The 17,958-nt window shown below is 36.2% G+C and overlaps 1 protein-coding gene across 7 annotated transcripts in view; it reads right to left on the bottom strand.

The window, feature by feature from the left end:
• The window catches only part of CSPP1 (centrosome and spindle pole associated protein 1), a 60,386-nt gene that overhangs the window by 39,998 nt on the left and 2,430 nt on the right, over window positions 1-17,958 (bottom strand). For 4 of the 7 annotated variants that reach the window (XR_011558723.1, XR_011558724.1, XM_070747877.1 and 1 more), the window contains exons 2-9: window positions 16,976-17,117; window positions 16,045-16,141; window positions 7,742-7,839; window positions 5,013-5,036; window positions 4,552-4,632; window positions 3,789-3,890; window positions 2,002-2,411; window positions 1,118-1,191 (exon numbers count right to left, since the gene is read on the bottom strand). Coding sequence is in view for 5 of the 7 variants with exons in the window: in XM_070747877.1 (XP_070603978.1) it covers window positions 1,118-1,191; window positions 2,002-2,411; window positions 3,789-3,890; window positions 4,552-4,632; window positions 5,013-5,036; window positions 7,742-7,839; window positions 16,045-16,141; window positions 16,976-17,077 (988 nt within the window). In the remaining 2 variants the exon portion in view is untranslated. The remainder of the gene's footprint in view (window positions 1-1,117; window positions 1,192-2,001; window positions 2,412-3,788; window positions 3,891-4,551; window positions 4,633-5,012; window positions 5,037-7,741; window positions 7,840-16,044; window positions 16,142-16,975; window positions 17,118-17,958) is intronic. The other 3 variants (XM_070747879.1, XM_070747880.1, XM_070747881.1) reach the window with 3 other exon arrangements.

The following is a 17,958-nucleotide window of genomic DNA, read 5'->3' as shown; positions in this document are numbered from 1 at the left end:
AAGTCATATGATCACCATTTATAACCATCATCGCCAGCTTCCTTTTTGCTTTTTCTTGTCAAATGTAAAGGCAGAAGATCACAAATGACGATCAGGACACTGATTGTGTGAGATTTCCACACAATGCCAACTGGCTCTGCCAGAACCACCATTATAAGTCAGCATCGTCACATTCAATTTAATGAACTTATATAGCACTCCATTTCACTTGCATGTAAGTACAGTGCCCTCCTCCTAAGTTACTTGCCTCACTTGGAGTCCAAGTGACTGAACTGGTCCCTAACTGCTGTTGAAAAATGCGAGGTCGATGTGCAGTAATATTCTCTCTCAGTGGACAGCTGCCCACCGCCACTGCTACAGGGGCACTCTGAGCGACGAGCGCGGGCGCATCCAGTGTGTGCAGGTGCACCTGCCTGCATAAGCTTCGGCTTCTGCACATGCGCCCAAAGTCAAATCTCATGCGAGCATACTCGCGTGAGATTTTGCTGTTTTTTGCTGATTTCTTTGCTTCTGCGCATACACGGAAACAAAAAAAATTGCCAAAAATCACCGAAATGTCACTCATGAGAGCGTTCTCACAAAATTTGGCTTCAGGCACATGCACAGAAGCCAAATCTCATCGTGAGAGTGTCTGCACGCCTCAGAGGTGTGCAATTGCATGCGCATCCCGATTTTTCCTATCGAGACGGAACCCCTGACCGTTCCAGCTGCTGCCAATCACTGCTGTTTGCTCATAAAGTATTGATAAATGTTGTAAACCTCATGTATGTACAATGATAAAGATTGGCTTATAAAAAAATGAGTTTTAGATCCTACATCTATTGTGATGCCAGATCAGAAAAAGACTGGGGAATACGTGCATGAAATTGGACTGTTCTGACAAGCTGCTGTTGGGATACCAACTATCTATCTCCTTGACAATGATCTCCACAATCTCCTGAATCTTAGCTGCTGGCTAGAATTCCCGAGGAGGTTGCTCCACAGGGCCTTTTCTCAGTCATCAATTCTAATTAGGTCCTTGGTTTAATTAGGAGTTAAGGATAATGAAACAACTGAACAATAATTACATAAAAATCTAATAAATTGAATTGAATTGAATTGAATTTTTCAAACATACCAAGTATTAGTCCTGTGGCATATGGAACTCTATCAACAGTAGTCTGTACTTGCTCGATAGGAGAACCTTGACCTCTGAAATGAAAGATGAAAAATTAGTCACTGCATCATTTTTTAAAATATAGAAAGTTTAATTGAACTTAGAATAGAATTTAATGGTAAATCCTAAAGTATCCAAAATATTATTTTAAGGTATAACTGACAAAGTTTCAAAAGTGTCAAAACAGATGCTGCAAAAATTGTACATAGTCCCACCAGCACACACATCACCCAATCATTCTTCAATAGGAAATGACTTCTAACCCAGTTAGTCCTCAATTAATTATTTATTCGGTAAACATTCACAGTTACAACAGCACTGAAAAAATGGTACTTACTCCTGGTCCCTGAAGGTATGGCTGATAGTTAATCACAATGCTTTTGAAGGTCTCAGAAACATCGCAAAGAAACATTGTAAGAAGAGGCAGTATGCAATTTGGAAAATCATGTAAATACTGACTTTAAGTAAGACATTCTTATAAATATTGATACTTAATATTCTAATTCCATGATCCTTAGATTTTGGGGGGGAAATGTAGGTATCAGAGTGAAATAATCTCAGGAACACACATTTAAGATTGGTGCTTGTTCATTTTATATTAAAATATGTGTATAAATTTCCTTCAAAGTTTCTGATGTACTCAACATTGTGAATATGGAATAAGTATGATACAATAATATTCTGAATACAAAATGAGGTAACTGAAGTACAGTGGTATAGAAGAATTGCTAGCCTTAAGATAATCATCTAGCATAGGGAGGGCTAGCATGGGAGAGTTGAACTCAGGGACAAAAATGCTTATCATCATTCACCTCAAACTACACTAATAAAGAAAATAAATTTACCTTTGGGCATGAAAAACCCGCAATGGTTTTTTGTCATAGTCACTTTCGTATCGAAATCTGGGATCCATTTCATCATTTATTTCAGGATCTTGATCCTCATACTTGTGATGTCTTTGGGAATAGTTATCCGGTTTGCCATCCAACTTTCCTTGCTTTCGACTGGAAATTTTCAGTTTTTCATCAAGTGTTTTATTCAGTAAGGAATCCCCAAAACCAGGTTCAATATCTTGTTTATGTTGTTGGTCTAATAATAATTTTATATTTGATAACCCATCATTGGTATCTGTAGAGGTACAAGCATCTTTCTTCCTAGATTCTTCATCTTTTTGAAAAGACACATTTGGAGCATATAATTCTGGTTGGATTCTGCTAACAGCAAAATTTTGCCTATCGATATCTGTGTCATGCTCCTAATAGAAGACAAATATTTTAAGACTGAATGCAACAAAATCATTTTGGTTGTTTTTGTTTCGATTTAAGACACATTTTAATTTTAATTAGCTGTTTTCACAAACACTCAAAAAGCAGGAGAAAAATGTATAGAATGCTATATAGAATGCTGGTGAGACCACATTTGGAATACTGTGTTCAGTTCTGGAGACCTCACCTACAAAAAGATATTGACAAAATTGAACGGGTCCAAAGACGGGCTACAAGAATGGTGGAAGGTCTTAAGCATAAAACGTATCAGGAAAGACTTAATGAACTCAATCTGTATAGTCTGGAGGACAGAAGGAAAAGGGGGGACATGATCGAAACATTTAAATATATTAAAGGGTTAAATAAGGTTCAGGAGGGAAGTGTTTTTAATAGGAAAGTGAACACAAGAACAAGGGGACACAATCTGAAGTTAGTTGGGGGTAAGATCAAAAGCAACATGAGAAAATATTATTTTACTGAAAGAGTAGTAGATCCTTGGAACAAACTTCCAGCAGACGTGGTAGATAAATCCACAGTAACTGAATTTAAACATGCCTGGGATAAACATATATCCATTGTAAGATAAAATACAGGAAATAGTATAAGGGCAGACTAGATGGACCATGAGGTCTTTTTCTGCCGTCAGTCTTCTATGTTTCTATGTTTCTATGTAATGGTACATTAAATAACCACAATGAACTGTTTTCAACATAAGATGTGCAAAACAAGATACAAAATGGAAGGAGTCTTATGTTTGGTAATGTCATAATTTTAAAATATTCTGTCAACAAAGATCAGATTAGTCTTCTATATTTGTTTGGGCATCAATGTAAACTTTTTATATTTTTCTAGCCATTTAATCTTTTATAAATTTAATTTGTTACCAGGTTGAAATGGCTTTGTATTTCAGATTTCTCTCCCTCCACATTTTTATGGGGGGTATTGTATAATTTTGAGACAGTTGACATGTCATTTTATTTGTATATCAATTTATATGAGGTGATAGGTAGTCTAAGCATTTTTAAACTAATGGAAAAATATATGCCAAAAACATTATAATTATTTCCCCTCTCATTCACATGGCAAACAAAAGTTTTTTAAAATGGTTAAAAAGAACAGGTTTATATTATGTCATATAAACTTTCTGATAAACAATCTAGAAAAACACCAGTCATTATTATATTGCCTCAACATGTTAGTCCACCAATGTCTTATAAGTACACAGAAGTCCATATTTATAAGCTAATGGATTTTTATAACAGAATAGAAAAGATATTATTGTCAATCCCAATTAATCTTTCTTGCAGTTTAATCATTGGTATCATTCCATTGGTTCCAATATGATTGAAAAAAAATCTATCTTTTACCTCTATTTGTTTCTCCCCTACTCTTCTTAACCTTTCATTCCATTCTTCCTTTTCCCTGAGATACTGATTGTATTCCTTGTTTCTTTCAAGTCTTAACCTGTCCTAGAACAAATATCAGAAATTGCACAGAAGCAGCAAAAGGTTTTAAACCATGGGGACATGATTTTTTTATATATGAAGCAAGATTGCAAAAAATCTCAATTTCAATTTTATACGTATGATCTGTTGACATACGGAAACATAGAGATTCTACATGTAACTAAAACCAAGGTTCTGAGTTTTATTTAGAATTTCATATTCCAGGGAATCGCTATAATGCAAAATGCATTTCATCAAAGCACAACAAAGTTTCACCTGAACAAGGAAATCGTAATTTGATATTAATTTTTGAAAATATAAGAGTTGCTTTTTATATACAATATAAAATAAAGAAGATGTTACACTGAACATTTTCCCTGAAATTTGACTGTTCGATCATTTATACATACGATCAGGAATACAGTACTGTAATTAGTTATCCAAAGACATTGGAAAATTATTTTGGAAATCGGAAGTTGGTAAAACAATACGTAGACTAGTTGTTTTTTTTAATGGAACCAAAAGAATTTGAACTTAAATCTTACTTTACATCCCTCATTGCAACAAGTTAGTTTTGATTGTTAAACTTTTTATTTTCTAATTTGAAAGTTAAAATACACTAATATATATATATATTTGCAAATCACAACAGTTCTGCAAATTGTTTAAATTCCCAAGAACTTACCTTAGCTGATATTCTATCACGAATAGGAAGAGAAAGTCCCTGAGTATATGGGTCAACTTCACCTGATGTTAAATACCTTTTCTATTAAAAAAATGAAATAAATAAATATTTAAATTAAATGATCTTTATATATTGTAGAAATAATTTAAAGCTAATATAAACTGCTAATCAATTTATATATTCTGTATTGATTATATAATTTATTATATAATTATTATTAATTACACTACAGAATTATCAATTTTGCAGTGAAATCAAATAAAGGACGGACAATCAGTACAGTTAAGATGATATGGGAAAAAAAACTATGAATAGCATGTGAAAATCAATTTCTTAATGGTGGGACAGCCGCAAAAGAAAGCCAAGCACAAAGACTGATTTTTCACCCAAGACTTTTTAATAGCACATTTTAAAAAAAGTGAGATATTAATTTGAAGAGTAGCATAATGCAAGACTCATACCTTTCTTTTTGCCTTTGACACACCCTAAAAGTTTGGAAAACAGATTTCATCTTAAAGAATATCCTGTCAACAATAGTTCTGAAGATTTTTTCCATTTTTAGACAGACGTGTGCAAATTGAAAACAATTTAAAGACTCCGATTCTTAAAAAGTGCAGTAAATAATATCTAATATATCAATTTATACTATTAAATTTAACTACCTCTTAAAATATTTCCAATGTTTTGGAAAACTGTCACTAGAAATTCTTCTCTATATATTGGGGTTATTATCTTTGCTACTGTATCATCACATAAACTCAAGCACATACTGAAAATTCAGCACAAAAGGATTTAAAACATCTGGAAATAGATTTTTTAAAAACTAGTTGTTAACCAAATTTGTTCTTCCTGCCTTTACCATATGAACAAATATATACATATTAGATATGATATAAAACAGAAAATTTTCTGCTAATTCATCTTTTGATGCTAAGGTTAATTATATAAAATTATTTTTCTATTTCTTTAATCCAAATTCATGTCTCACTTTTTTGTAGTGAATATATAAATATTCTTCTGGCAGTTTTTGACTGCCAGTATTTTTAAGGCATTATCTTCTTTTGTTCCAGTCTAGTTTCAGCTGCTTCTTCAATATTTTTATCTTCCATTTATCTATAAATAAAATCCCTCTAACATATTTAATCTAGACAGATCAGTATCAGATTGCAGCCGATACAGTCCAATATGGCGTCCTGGTAGGAAAAATGAGCTGTGCGCGCAGCTCTGCATGACTGGTGGGCAGGCGGGTGTGCCCACGTGAGATTTGGCTTCTGCGCATGCACAGGAAGCCAAGTCTCACATGAGGACACTTGCGCATGAGAGATTTCACCAGTTTTCGGAGGTTTTTTGCTTCCGTGCAGCAAAAAACGCCAAAAATGGGCAAAATCTCATGCGTAGAAGCCAACTCTCATGTTGGACGCAGGCACACATGCATCAGGGACATGGAGACGCACAAAGAACCGTACTGGTAGCGGCAGCGATGGAGAACCCCCACCTGAGATAGATGTATCACTTCACTAGTGTTTTCATTTGTCTGAATAATGCTGATTGACCTTAAATATTGTCAAATAATATATCACAGCAATGTTAACCAAACATAAATGAAAAGGTGGGCTAGAGGCTCCTGGTACTTCTTGTGTCAATAAATAAAATACTTAAAACTTAGGGTCAAGTTTCATACACCCCAAAAATATACCCAAACATAACCACCACCAAAAATGTTTTATAAAGTCTTACATATAGTCCTCAATTTATGATCGGTTGTTTAACAGCCATTTGCAATCATGCTAGCCATGGTGCTTTAAGGACCATTGAGCACAGCCAGACATCATAAAATGTTACACCGCCCTCACATGCCTACATTTTGCCACGTGACCTGTAATCATGTGATCACCATTTGCATCTTCTTTGCAGGTTCTTGCGAAGCTCATAGGAGAGGTTGTAAGGGAGGATTTGAGGTCAATTCAACCAGAAATTTCCTCTAGCCTCTCTGCTGGAAAGGGAAAGCATCCTAGACTGAAGGAATGGACCTCAACCTGGCAAAGATGCTAGGAAAGCCAACATTCTGAAAGGCTCTGCAATATTGTGAAATATTGGCATTTCAGTCCATCTCTTTCACTAGTATTCTTCTCCTTTCTGGAGGAGAAAATGCTAAAGGCTCCACGTCTCAGCATTTTTCTGAACGAGAAAACGATCAATTTCAGAATGCAGAGATGAGAAAGGTTGCTAACAAAAGAGATGGAATTCCAGAGAACAAAGTGTTAAAAGTCCCTAATCAGCTTCAGCAGTTTGAAACAGTGAGGCTCTGAGCAGGGTTGGGCAGCAGGCAGGACGGAAATGAAGCTGTGTACCCATTTCCTCCCCCCTCTTTTCTCAACAGCTGATCACCTAGCTACCCAGCCTGAGGCAGGGGGAGACCCAGGAAGGAGAGTGCGGGAAACGCGAAGCAAATTGTCACCTTAGAGAGCTACAGTGGTGAGGTTGTAAATTGAGGACTTAACAGTTCACTTGCACGATGATGATTGTTCAAGCCACTTCCATCTGGTCACATGGCTGGCAAGCCACTCCTACCCAGTCACATGACGATCAAGCCACACCCACAGTGTGGCAGTAAAATTTTGGGCTGCCCATTACTGGCTCTGAGCCTTTCAGAATGCCAGATTCACTAAGGTTTCCTCTCCAGAGGAAAAAACACTAGCGAATGCATCATATTCAGATGAATGTGGTCCATGTGCAAGTTGGAGTGAGGCAACAGAAAGGAAAATGGCCTGCATCAGGGAGTAAAGAGAGAGTTTGTGTGACAGTGGGTCAAACTGTCCAACACCTCCCAGTCCACAGACATCTGGGTGTCTGTGGTTGCTGAGCCTCCCAAGGCTACACTCACTCCAAGGTATGACTACAATAGGGAAAGTCAGATTGTGGTCATTGAACAAAGCCATCTTGTTTAATGACTGCAATGACTTAAAACTAAATTTCCAGGCTCATTTGTGAACATAAGTTGATTGAATTAAACCAAGTATTAACCTGTTCAAACTACAATCTCTCCCTTTGATCTTCCAACCAAACTCCTTTCAAAGCAGCTTCCAAATTCCAATTTCTAGAAAGTAATGTGTTCAGCTCTTAGGAAACTTATTTTTAATGTATTTTTGCTTCACAAACCAGCACTTAAATTTTAATTATCATTTCTTACTTGTGAAAGGTATTGCCTGTAGTCCTGTCGAAGTTCTTCTTTTAGTTTGTGTTTTTTATGTTCATAATCCTCCCCCAGAGGCAAGCTTAAGCCACAGTCTACAAAATACAAAACATTTCTTATCAATGGTCTATGCAAACAATATCCCAGTGTAGCAAACTAAAGACTCTTCAGTCAACTAATTTTTTTGCATTACAAAATTGAAATAGGATATGACTGGAAGCAATAACGTTCCAATGCAATACAATCCCGAGGGTCACAGGGTTCTTCACCTAATTCCTGCAATGCCCTTGCACATATTTTAAAGAGTGGCTTGTAATTCAGCAGGAAAGAACATACTTTGTAGAAAGTTCTATGCTCAATCCCTGCCTGAATTTGATATGAAGTATCTGTTGAACTGCTACTGTAGTTGATAAATTCTATTCTACCAGTAGCAAAGAGAGTTGAGCCATGTTGGTAGTATGGCTCAGGTAAATATCACTGAAAATAAATTTCTATGGAGAGTCTCAGTCATCCAGGTAAGGTTTTCCCAAAAGTGTTTTTTTCCAAAAGGCAATTGTAGTTCTTTTTTTGTCCCCTTGAAGACATTTTGCTTTTTATCCAAGAAGCTTCTTCATATATCAAGATCAAGCTGAAAAAGCTTCTTGGATGAGAAGCAAAAACATCTTAGAGCATTAACATGGATTAACAGAGGGATAGAATCAAGATCACGTGAAGTGTTAATACCACTTTATAAGACCTTGGTAAGGCCACACTTGGAATACTGCATTCAATTTTGGTCACCAGGATGCAAAAAAGATGTTGAGACTCTAGCAAGAATGTAGAGAAGAGCAGCAAAGATGATTAAGGGACTGGAGGCTAAAACATATAAAGAATGGTTGCAGGAACTGGGCATGGCTAGTTTAATGAAAGGAAGGACCAAGGGAGCAATGTTCCACTATCTCAGGGGTTGCCACAAAGAAGAAGGAGTCTGTTAGTACATGGTACATAACCTACTTTGGGGTTGCCATATAGTAAACTAATAATGTTAGTCTAGGACAGTGTTTCCCAACCAGTGTGCCATGGCACACTAGTGTGCCGCGAGACATGGTCAGGTGTGCCGTGAAGAAGGAAGCTCAGAGAGGGGGGAGAGAGAAAAAGAGAAAGCAAAAAGACAGAGAGAGAGAGAGAAAGAGAGATAGCAAGAGAGACAGAGAGAAAGAAAGAGATAGCAAGAGAGAGAGAAAGAAAGAGATAGCAAGAGAGAGCGAGAAAGAGAGAAAGAGAGATAGCAAGAGAGAAAGGTAGCAAGAGGGACAGAGAGAAAGAAAGAGATAGCAAGAGAGACAGAGAAAGAGAGAGAGAAAGAGAGAAAGAGAGGCAGAGAGAGAGAGAGATAGCAAGAGACAGAGAAAGAGAGAGAAAGCAAGAGAGAGAAAGAAAGCAAGAGAGAGAGCAAGAGGGGGGAAGGAGGGAGAGAGAGAGCAAAAAAGAGAGGAAGGAAGAGAGAAAGAGGGATGGAGAGAGAGAAAGAATGGAAGAAAGGAAGAGAGAAAGAGGGAGGGAGAGAGAAATAGAGCGAAAGGGAAGAAGAGAGATTTTTTTTTTGTCCAGAATTTTTTTAGCGCCCCCCCCCCCCCCCCCCGGCTCAATGTTCCCCAGGATTTTGAAAATATGAATAATGTGCCGTGGCTCAAAAAAGGTTGGGAAACACTGGTCTAGGAAAGTAAAGATTGTATCTTTAAAAACCTTTACTGGTTGGCCATAAGAGGGCGCCAATACCATTCCCTTTGAGTTACTTTGAGATATCTTTGCTTGTGAGCTGTATTATTCTTGCTGTGTGCAGTTTGTAATCTATTGTTAATATTGTTGTAGATTTGTAAATAATAATATTGTTAATACTAAATCCGAGCCTTTATCTGGCTACCCCATATTATCTACACCACTGCAACAACTCTGTTGATTGTGTGTTGAAGGTTTCGCACCGAGACATACTAACAGAGTCAACCTCTTCTCCAAAGCATCTGAAGATAGAACAAGAAGCAATGGGTGGAAACTAAACAAGGAGAGAAGTAACTTAGAACTAAGGAGATATTTCCTGACAACTAGAGCAATTAATCAGTGGAACAACTTGCCTCCAGAAGTTGTGATGGCTCCAACACTGGAAGTTTTTAAGAAGATGTTGGATAACCATCTGTCTGCAGTAGTGTGGGGTTTCGTGCCTAAGCAGGGGGTTGGACAAGACCTCTAAAGTCCCTTCCAACTCTGTTGTTGTTATTGTTATTGTCTTCAAGGAAAAAACAAAGACCAATTGCTTTGGAAAAAAGCACTTTGAGGACATCACTGAAACTAGTAACCAATTTTCATCTGTTAAAAGCAGCTAAGGTGAAGAAAATATTAAGTACCTAGAGCATCTACCTCTTTTCTTTTCTGTTCAATTTTGTCTGATTCTTGTGACCTGGACCCAGTCCCTGCAGTTTTCTTGGCAATTTTTTTCACAAGTGATTTGCTACTGCTTCCTACTTAAAGCTAAAATAAACTGGCCCAGGGTCATCCAGTTAGTTTAAAGCCTAATGCAGAACTAGAATTAAGGTCTCTAATTTCTAACCTAATGAATTAACCACTATATGGCTCTGTGTTTAGATATTCAAAATGCCAATTTCCCTCATTTTGTTTATATTTTTTCCTCCGAAAGGAATTAGAAAAATAAAAACAAATATATTTTGGTCCAGTCATCCAGCTGGCTTTAAAGAATAGATTCCAATGTAATCCAGTTATTTAAATTAAAAAGCAAAAGCCACAATTAACAAGAGCAAACCCTAATATCAGAACCTCAGATGTAATGCTATAAAGACAATACAAGATTAATGGATAAATCTGCATCTACTGGATTTATATAGTTGCCAATCTCACAGTGCAGCAACTAGTTAAAACAATTAAAAAATTAAAAGCTTTTAAACATAAATAGAAATAAACATTGTGTATGTTTACACAATTAAATAGATTATACTCCTTTAGCTCCATTAAACCTAGTAGAACTGTCTTGCACATCAATGATTTATAATGTCAATAATATTTTTAAGAAGCAAAGAAAATTTTCTGTATTAAAAAATGGGTGAGGAATAAGATGCTTATCAGATTAATATGACAGGAAAATACAGAGTATCTCCAAGGTTGCACAACATTTAAATTTAGGCATGCTGGGCATGAGCTATTATAGCTTATTACAAAATATACAACTGATACCATTTATTTGGGAGGTTGCTTGAACCTCATAATGCACTATATACCATGATAAACATATAACATAACAGCAGCTTATGAGCATTGGCCCTCTATGACATCATGGAAATATTTTTAACAAGGATAATTATAAGAGATCCCTACAACTTACTGGAAAGCAGATAGCTACTTTTCTAAATATACAGGTTTCTTTTCAATGGCAGTTGAATTTCAAAAATTCCTTGATCCATTGCTTGGCAATACTGTATATTCAAATATTTTCCTAAACACTAATGGCCTCTTTTGTACTATTATCAATGTATTGCAACTAGGGTGAATGTCTTAATGAGCAATATTACATGTATTAGTTAATTTAACCTGACAGCTACAGTCCTGTTTTGGTAGATAAAATATATTAAATTTTATATGCTAAATATGTTAATATAGTATGCAAGTACAGCAGTAGCTACTAATACGCAAAATGGGAACTTTCATTTATATGTATTTTTTTCAAATACTAAAGCAACCAGGGAAAATGTTCACTAAATTATCCTTATTTATGAAATTTCCAAATTCATCCAGCTCACAACAGCTAGCATGTTAGACTACAGTTAGTTTGTCTGAACAAGGTGATTTTTACCTTCTAAGATCAAAACATTTACAAATCAAAATTCAAATATGAAACACATACTCTTTTTGGTGCTGTCATGGTGTTTTCCCAGGAGGCCTCTGAGGATAAACTACATTTAATTGTTATTTTAGGTCACTTCTAGTGATGTCATTTTTACCACTGCCAGACTACTGACAACACCCAATACTTTTAAGCGTACACATATTCAGCAATGGTAAATGTTGTGGTTGGCTCTAGGCCAGTTTTTGTAGCTGGGGATTTTGATGTGGGTCTGTGGGAATCCTCTGTTTTTAGAAGACCTGTCTGGTTGCCAACTGCCTCGGACAGTGAAGATGAAGCACTAGTAGAGGAAGGCAGTGGGGAGGAAGAGTCAGACGGGAATGGATCAGCCAGCCCACCAGCTAGTTCCCCAGCTAGAGAGTCCTCAGACTCAGAAGGGGAAGATATCATGGATGACCCTATATTGAATCCCCGCTTGCGCAGGATCCTGGGAAGGAGGGAACAGCTGCACAGGTGCCAAAACAGATAATGGAGAGCAGCTGTTCAGGGGTTAATTACACTGCTGAGACTCTGATAAATAAGGGAGGTTTTGGAGTGCTGGGTGTGGGCATTTAGCGTTAGGGTGTTTGGAAGGAGAAGAAAGAAGATTTGAGCAGCATGTTTTTGCTCTCTGTTTCGGAATCCCAGTGATCACACTCAAGCTGGAAAAGGCTGTGAGGATTGGAGTGTGAAACTCTGGCTTTATTGCTCCATAAATTACTCCTCTGCTCTGGCACACATCTCGAGGTCAAGTGAACTGTTGGTGTGAGTAACTGTCACCTCTTGGGACTAATAAATTAGTAATTGGTGTTTGTGCTATTCAAACAAGCATTTTAGCCTCGGAATATAAAAGAGACTTTCTGGATTTCATGGCCGTGTGTTTGAATTCATTCTGAACTCGTAGGTGGCTAATTGCCATTAGCCAGGCAGAACAGTAAATTGCAAAAATAAGTGTGTATTTGTGATCTTTTAGTATAGAAAAGAGAACAATTCATATATTGTTCCTGATATTTAAATTTGATAATTTACTGTTTTATTAGTCCCAAGAGGTGACAGTCATAAGTTTTTTACGGAGAAGTAGTAAACATGATAATTATTCTAATCTGAACTTCCAAACAGAAGTTTTATTATAAATATTGTATGAACGGATTGACATTCCATATGAACTTTATTTCAATATGCTAAAATGTAGGAATATATACATTTTATGGCAAAGAGAAAGGGCCAGATGAAAAGAAAATAGAAAGGACAGAGGAAAAAGTGGTCTTAGATTAAAAATTAACAGGCTATATTTCCAAACTCTGATTTATGAAGAAAATTCAAGCCTATTCCATTTATTTTTTGTCACTGTTTTTTCTTCTCCAATTAAAATATAATTTATATAATATAATATAATATAATATAATATAATATAATAAACATTCCTATCACTTGCAATAATGGATTATTATTAAATTGGAAAAGACAGGGTAGATAAAAGGGAAAGAACTCTTGGACAACTTGTTTCTTGATTTAATCCATGTGTAAAAACATCACATTCAATTATTTTGGCAGCAAATTTTATGCCTTTTCAGTAGCCTACTTTCCTAGACGTTTTGTATTCATGAAACAAAATGTGGAGAAGTATTATTTATCTAGAACTTTTAATTTCTGTAACATGTATAGATTTTTGCTTTAGCATTCTGCCAGATAGCCCAGCATTTTATCATTTTATCAGATGATGAACTGAAATTGAGAGGAAATAGTAATTTGTAAATAACCATAAATAATGAATCCAAGAATGTCAATATGAAGAGAAAACTTCATAATCCATGCCATTGACTATTGACATTGACATAATTGTTTGCTACATGGAGCAGATATACATTATAAGTCTAAGCACTAACTACAGGCAGTCTTCCACTTACAACAGTTCATTTAGTGATTGTTCGAAATTACAACAGCACTGAAAAAGGCACATTTTTTACACTTATAATCATTGCAGTATCCCCATGTCATGTAATCAAAATTCAAACACTTAGGAACTAACTCATATTTATGATGGTTGCAGTGTCCTGGGGTAATGGAATCACTGTTTGGGACTTTGACAAACTAAGTCAAAAGGGGAGCCAGATTCACATAACAACCATGTTACTAGCTTAACAACTGCAGTGATTCACCTAACAGCTGTGGAAAGAAAAGTTGTAAAATGGAGCAAAATCCACCTAACAAATTTCTCACCAGCAACCTGGGGTCAGTTATGCAGCTACACCTTTCCTTCAAAAGAACTGCAAGGAAAATGTATGTAGGTTCTATGTACCTAAAGTGCATTACTGATTTGTCAGAAAAAATAATATAAAATTCGTAACTAAGCATCCTGTACTGTACATTGAAATCAGCCTGCATTTTGAGGACGAGGAGTTGCTACCATGTTTCTCCGAAAATATGCCCTTCCCTGATAATAAACGCTTCTCCAAAATAAGCCCTCCCCCGAAATAAGCCCTCCCCCAAAAATACAATTTCCTCTGGTTAAGGTTAGAGAGGCAGAGCTGGAAACCAGGTAAGACAAGGTCCTATTTTCAGGGAAACACGGTAAGTTAAGATTAACATACAACAATGGAAGCTCTTGTTTTTACAAAATGAGCTTATTTTTTCCTGTTACTTTGTTAGTATCAATGTCTAGCCCAATTTCAAAATTATATTCTTTCTGAAAGATGAACAAATTTAAAATTTACTTCAACATTAATTCTAAAAAAATTATTTTCCATTTTTACTTTGTAATTAATTTAGTACAGGTTTCCAAAATAATTTCTCTAATAATCTCAAATATCATTCACAAGAAAAAAAATCATCACGAATGGCAGCTACATGATATAGCAGAATAAATTAAATTTGAACAGAGGAAAGGCATGTGGGAGGGGAACTACTGTTGCTAAGTAACAACTAACCCTCTGTGATAATACCTATCACTAAGCCCATGTTGAAAAAAAACCCTGGAGCGTATATAGACAAAAACTGAAGCACTCCAAAGAATATGGTAATACAAAGTAGTTATGCACATTATGGACACACAGAGATGGCCAAAAGTAGCAAATAAACCTGGAAAAATTTAACTGCTTGAATTAATTCCAGCAAAGATGCTTAATTGGCACACCTGCAGTTTTAAAACCTCACTTTAAAAGGACTTGCCCAGCTCTCATAATATTAAAGCCACAGGTTCATACATAGCCTAGGGTTATTTTTTATTTATCTTTTATTTGTTTTACAGAATTCATATTCTGCTTAAACCCAGAAATGTTGAATAAAATATAGATTTCTAGGTGTCCCTACAGGACGTTAGTAAGCCATGTTAATACCTTCCTGATAAAACTTAGAAAAACTGTACAGGGCCTTCTAGGTAATAATAAGTAGGTATGCTAAATTGCAAACAGAAGACCAGTGCAGTGACACCAAAAGAGCAGATTTTCTCTGATAATAGTCTACTTTATACATTCAGTATCAAATGCAGCTTCTGAATCATTTTTAAAGGAAAGCCATGTGCAGGTTTGTTGCAAGATGATCAAGTCTGAGTAGCCATTGACAAGTCTCCTTTCTTATAGTTTCCACTGCTATTCCAGCTGTAGCCCTAAGTCAAGACATTAGACCTGCTCTTTTGGGGGACTGTATCTTCATTTTAGAGCAGCCCCTGAAACAGGTATTTCTGTCCAGATGTTTACAAACTACCAACACTTCCATCTCGCTACAGCTTAACCTGAACATTCAATCCCTTAAGACTCAATTTAAATCCCTTAAGCCTCATATAAATCTCAATTTATATGATCATTTGGACAGAAATATCTACAGATCTAACCTGAACTACAGAAGCAGAATTAAAGGAACAGGGCTGTGTTCATTTATTTGTTTTAAAATAAAATCTTACCTGCATCTCCATGTATGGGGGATCATTTTCAAGTTTTGCCTTGTCCTGTAACAACCTCTGGCCTGAAGTGGCAATATACGTCTAAGTATTATCAGTATACTAAAGATATTTTACTTCAAAGAATAAATGACCAGCAATTGCAGACAGGCATTAATTAATGTGGGAGAGAAAAAAACAAGTCCTGCAGTCTCATATTGAACTAACTGCTCTTCCTGCAATAATGACTGCAGACTGAAACAATCTGCTTGAAAAGATTGGAACAGGGTGCATTGTGGCCTTTTTTAAACCAAATAACATCACGCCTTCCCTCAAAAAAAAGGGGGGGGATTAACCATCTTGCACTGCAAGGCTATTCATTAAGCACAACGTATCACAGGCTATACTGGCTTATCACATATCATATTTACAAACTTAGCTTAAAATATTTTGAACCTATAACACAACAAGGATACTAGGATAAATTCAACTTTTTAGTTCAATGTAATTATTTCCCATTGACTGCAACACAATAACCATTAGGAAAAAAAATAATACCATGCAGAGCAATATGTTGATGATTCGGTGGGATGTTTTCTTTAGCCATGGAGATTAATAATTCACTAGCCTTTGAAAGTTTCTCTGCACTTTTATTCTGAAAAAGAAAATATGATAAGGCACAACTAATAAATGTATGCAAAAGGTATAAAGATTGCTACTCAGAGTAAGAAAAAGCATAAAAACCACATAACTAGCTTTCTGGTGATTCTTCATCTGCCCTGCCAAGTTTTGGCTTGATAGCTAGGACTAATGGAGGTGAGCCTGGGTGGCGCAGCAGGTAGAGTGCTGTACTGCAGGTCACTGAATCTGACTGTAGATCTGAAGGTCAGCGGTTCAAATCTCATCACCAGGCTCAAGGTTGACTCAGCCTTCTATCCTTCCGAGGTGGGTAAAATGAGGACCCGGATTGTGGGGGCAATAGCCTAGCTCTGTTAAAAAGTGCTATTGCTAACATGTTGTAAGCCGCCCTGAGTCTAAGGAGCAGGGCGGCATAAAAATCAATCAATCAATCAATCAAACAAACAAACAAATAAATAATGGAGAAGTGGGGGAAATAGTTCAGTCATTTTCATATTTTTGAAAAGGAGATCGATCTAATAGAGCATTAGAGCAATATATATATTCTTGATATAGCAAGGTCCCCCCCAAATACATTAATAATGTAAGCTTTTGAACTGCATAATTTTGAATCATAAGAGGTAGTCCGCTAACCGTATAGAAAAGAGGAATACTGTATATACATTATATATTGTTTCTCCCCTTTGTGAAGTTTGTAGGTGTGATGATCTAATATTAATTACGATAAATAGCAAATCTCAATTTATATGATCATTTGGACAGAAAAATCTACAGATCTAACCTGAACTACAGAAGCAGAATTAAAGGAACAGGGCTGTGTTCATTTATTTGTTTTAAAATAAAATCTTACCTGCATCTCCATGTATGGGGGATCACTTTCAAGTTTTGCCTTGTCCTGTAACAACCTGGTTTTGTGGTCTTCAATGAACTTGTCTAGGTTCTCAGCCATCATTGTTTACTTCTAGAAATGATAATCTAACTGAATATAGTATCTAATGGAAAAATAAAAGAAATGCTATTTTATTAGATATCATAAATTTGCTTAATCAATATACAGACTGCTTGGTTTTTTTGAATCCCATAATAATTTATAAAGAAACCCCTTAAATGCCTCTTTAACCCTTCTTGGATAGAGAGAACTGCTGGTTTGAAAGTGGGGTCAAAGGGGCCATTTATGTTAGAATTGAACAGCCCTCTCTCAACAGAAGAGGAGGGATACAACATCATCTATCTCCAATCTTCAACAGTTCCAAGAAAACTCCACACCAATTTGCACTACTCAGATGACTCTGATGACCTTTAAGGTCCAGGTAACATTAAAGACCCACTAAAAGAACAGGCAGCTGTCTGCAAGGGGTATAAATCCTTCCATTCCCCAACATCTAGTCAGATCTGAAGAAGCTTCTTGGATGAGAAAGGAAATGGCTTCAAAGAAAAACCAGAAAATCCAGTTGCCTCTTGAAAAAAAGCACCTCTGGCTGGGGTTCTCAAATTGTGGACTACACTTTCCAAAGGTCACAAGTAATTTAGAAGAATTCCAATTTTTTTAAAAAATGCTGATCAAGTTTGTGCAAACAAAGTAGGAATGCTTGTTCCTGCTGTCTGGACACACCTACTGTGGCTCTTTTCATACACTGCTCAAAAAAATAAAGGTAACACTTAAACAACACAATATAACTCCAAGTAAATCAAACTTCTGTGAAATCAAGCTGTCCACTTAGGAAGCAACCCTTTCAAGGTTGGGTTAACACATTCACTCTTACTTAGCCTTTGGGAAATAAAGAACGGATTTCCTCAAAAGAGAACATTGGGAGAATGAATCACCACTATGTT

This window comes from Erythrolamprus reginae, chromosome 3, assembly GCF_031021105.1.
Source record: "Erythrolamprus reginae isolate rEryReg1 chromosome 3, rEryReg1.hap1, whole genome shotgun sequence".
NCBI lineage: Eukaryota > Metazoa > Chordata > Lepidosauria > Squamata > Dipsadidae > Erythrolamprus > Erythrolamprus reginae.
Note: the sequence above shows the minus strand (reverse complement) of the source record. Positions and strands in the feature narration are given on the sequence as shown.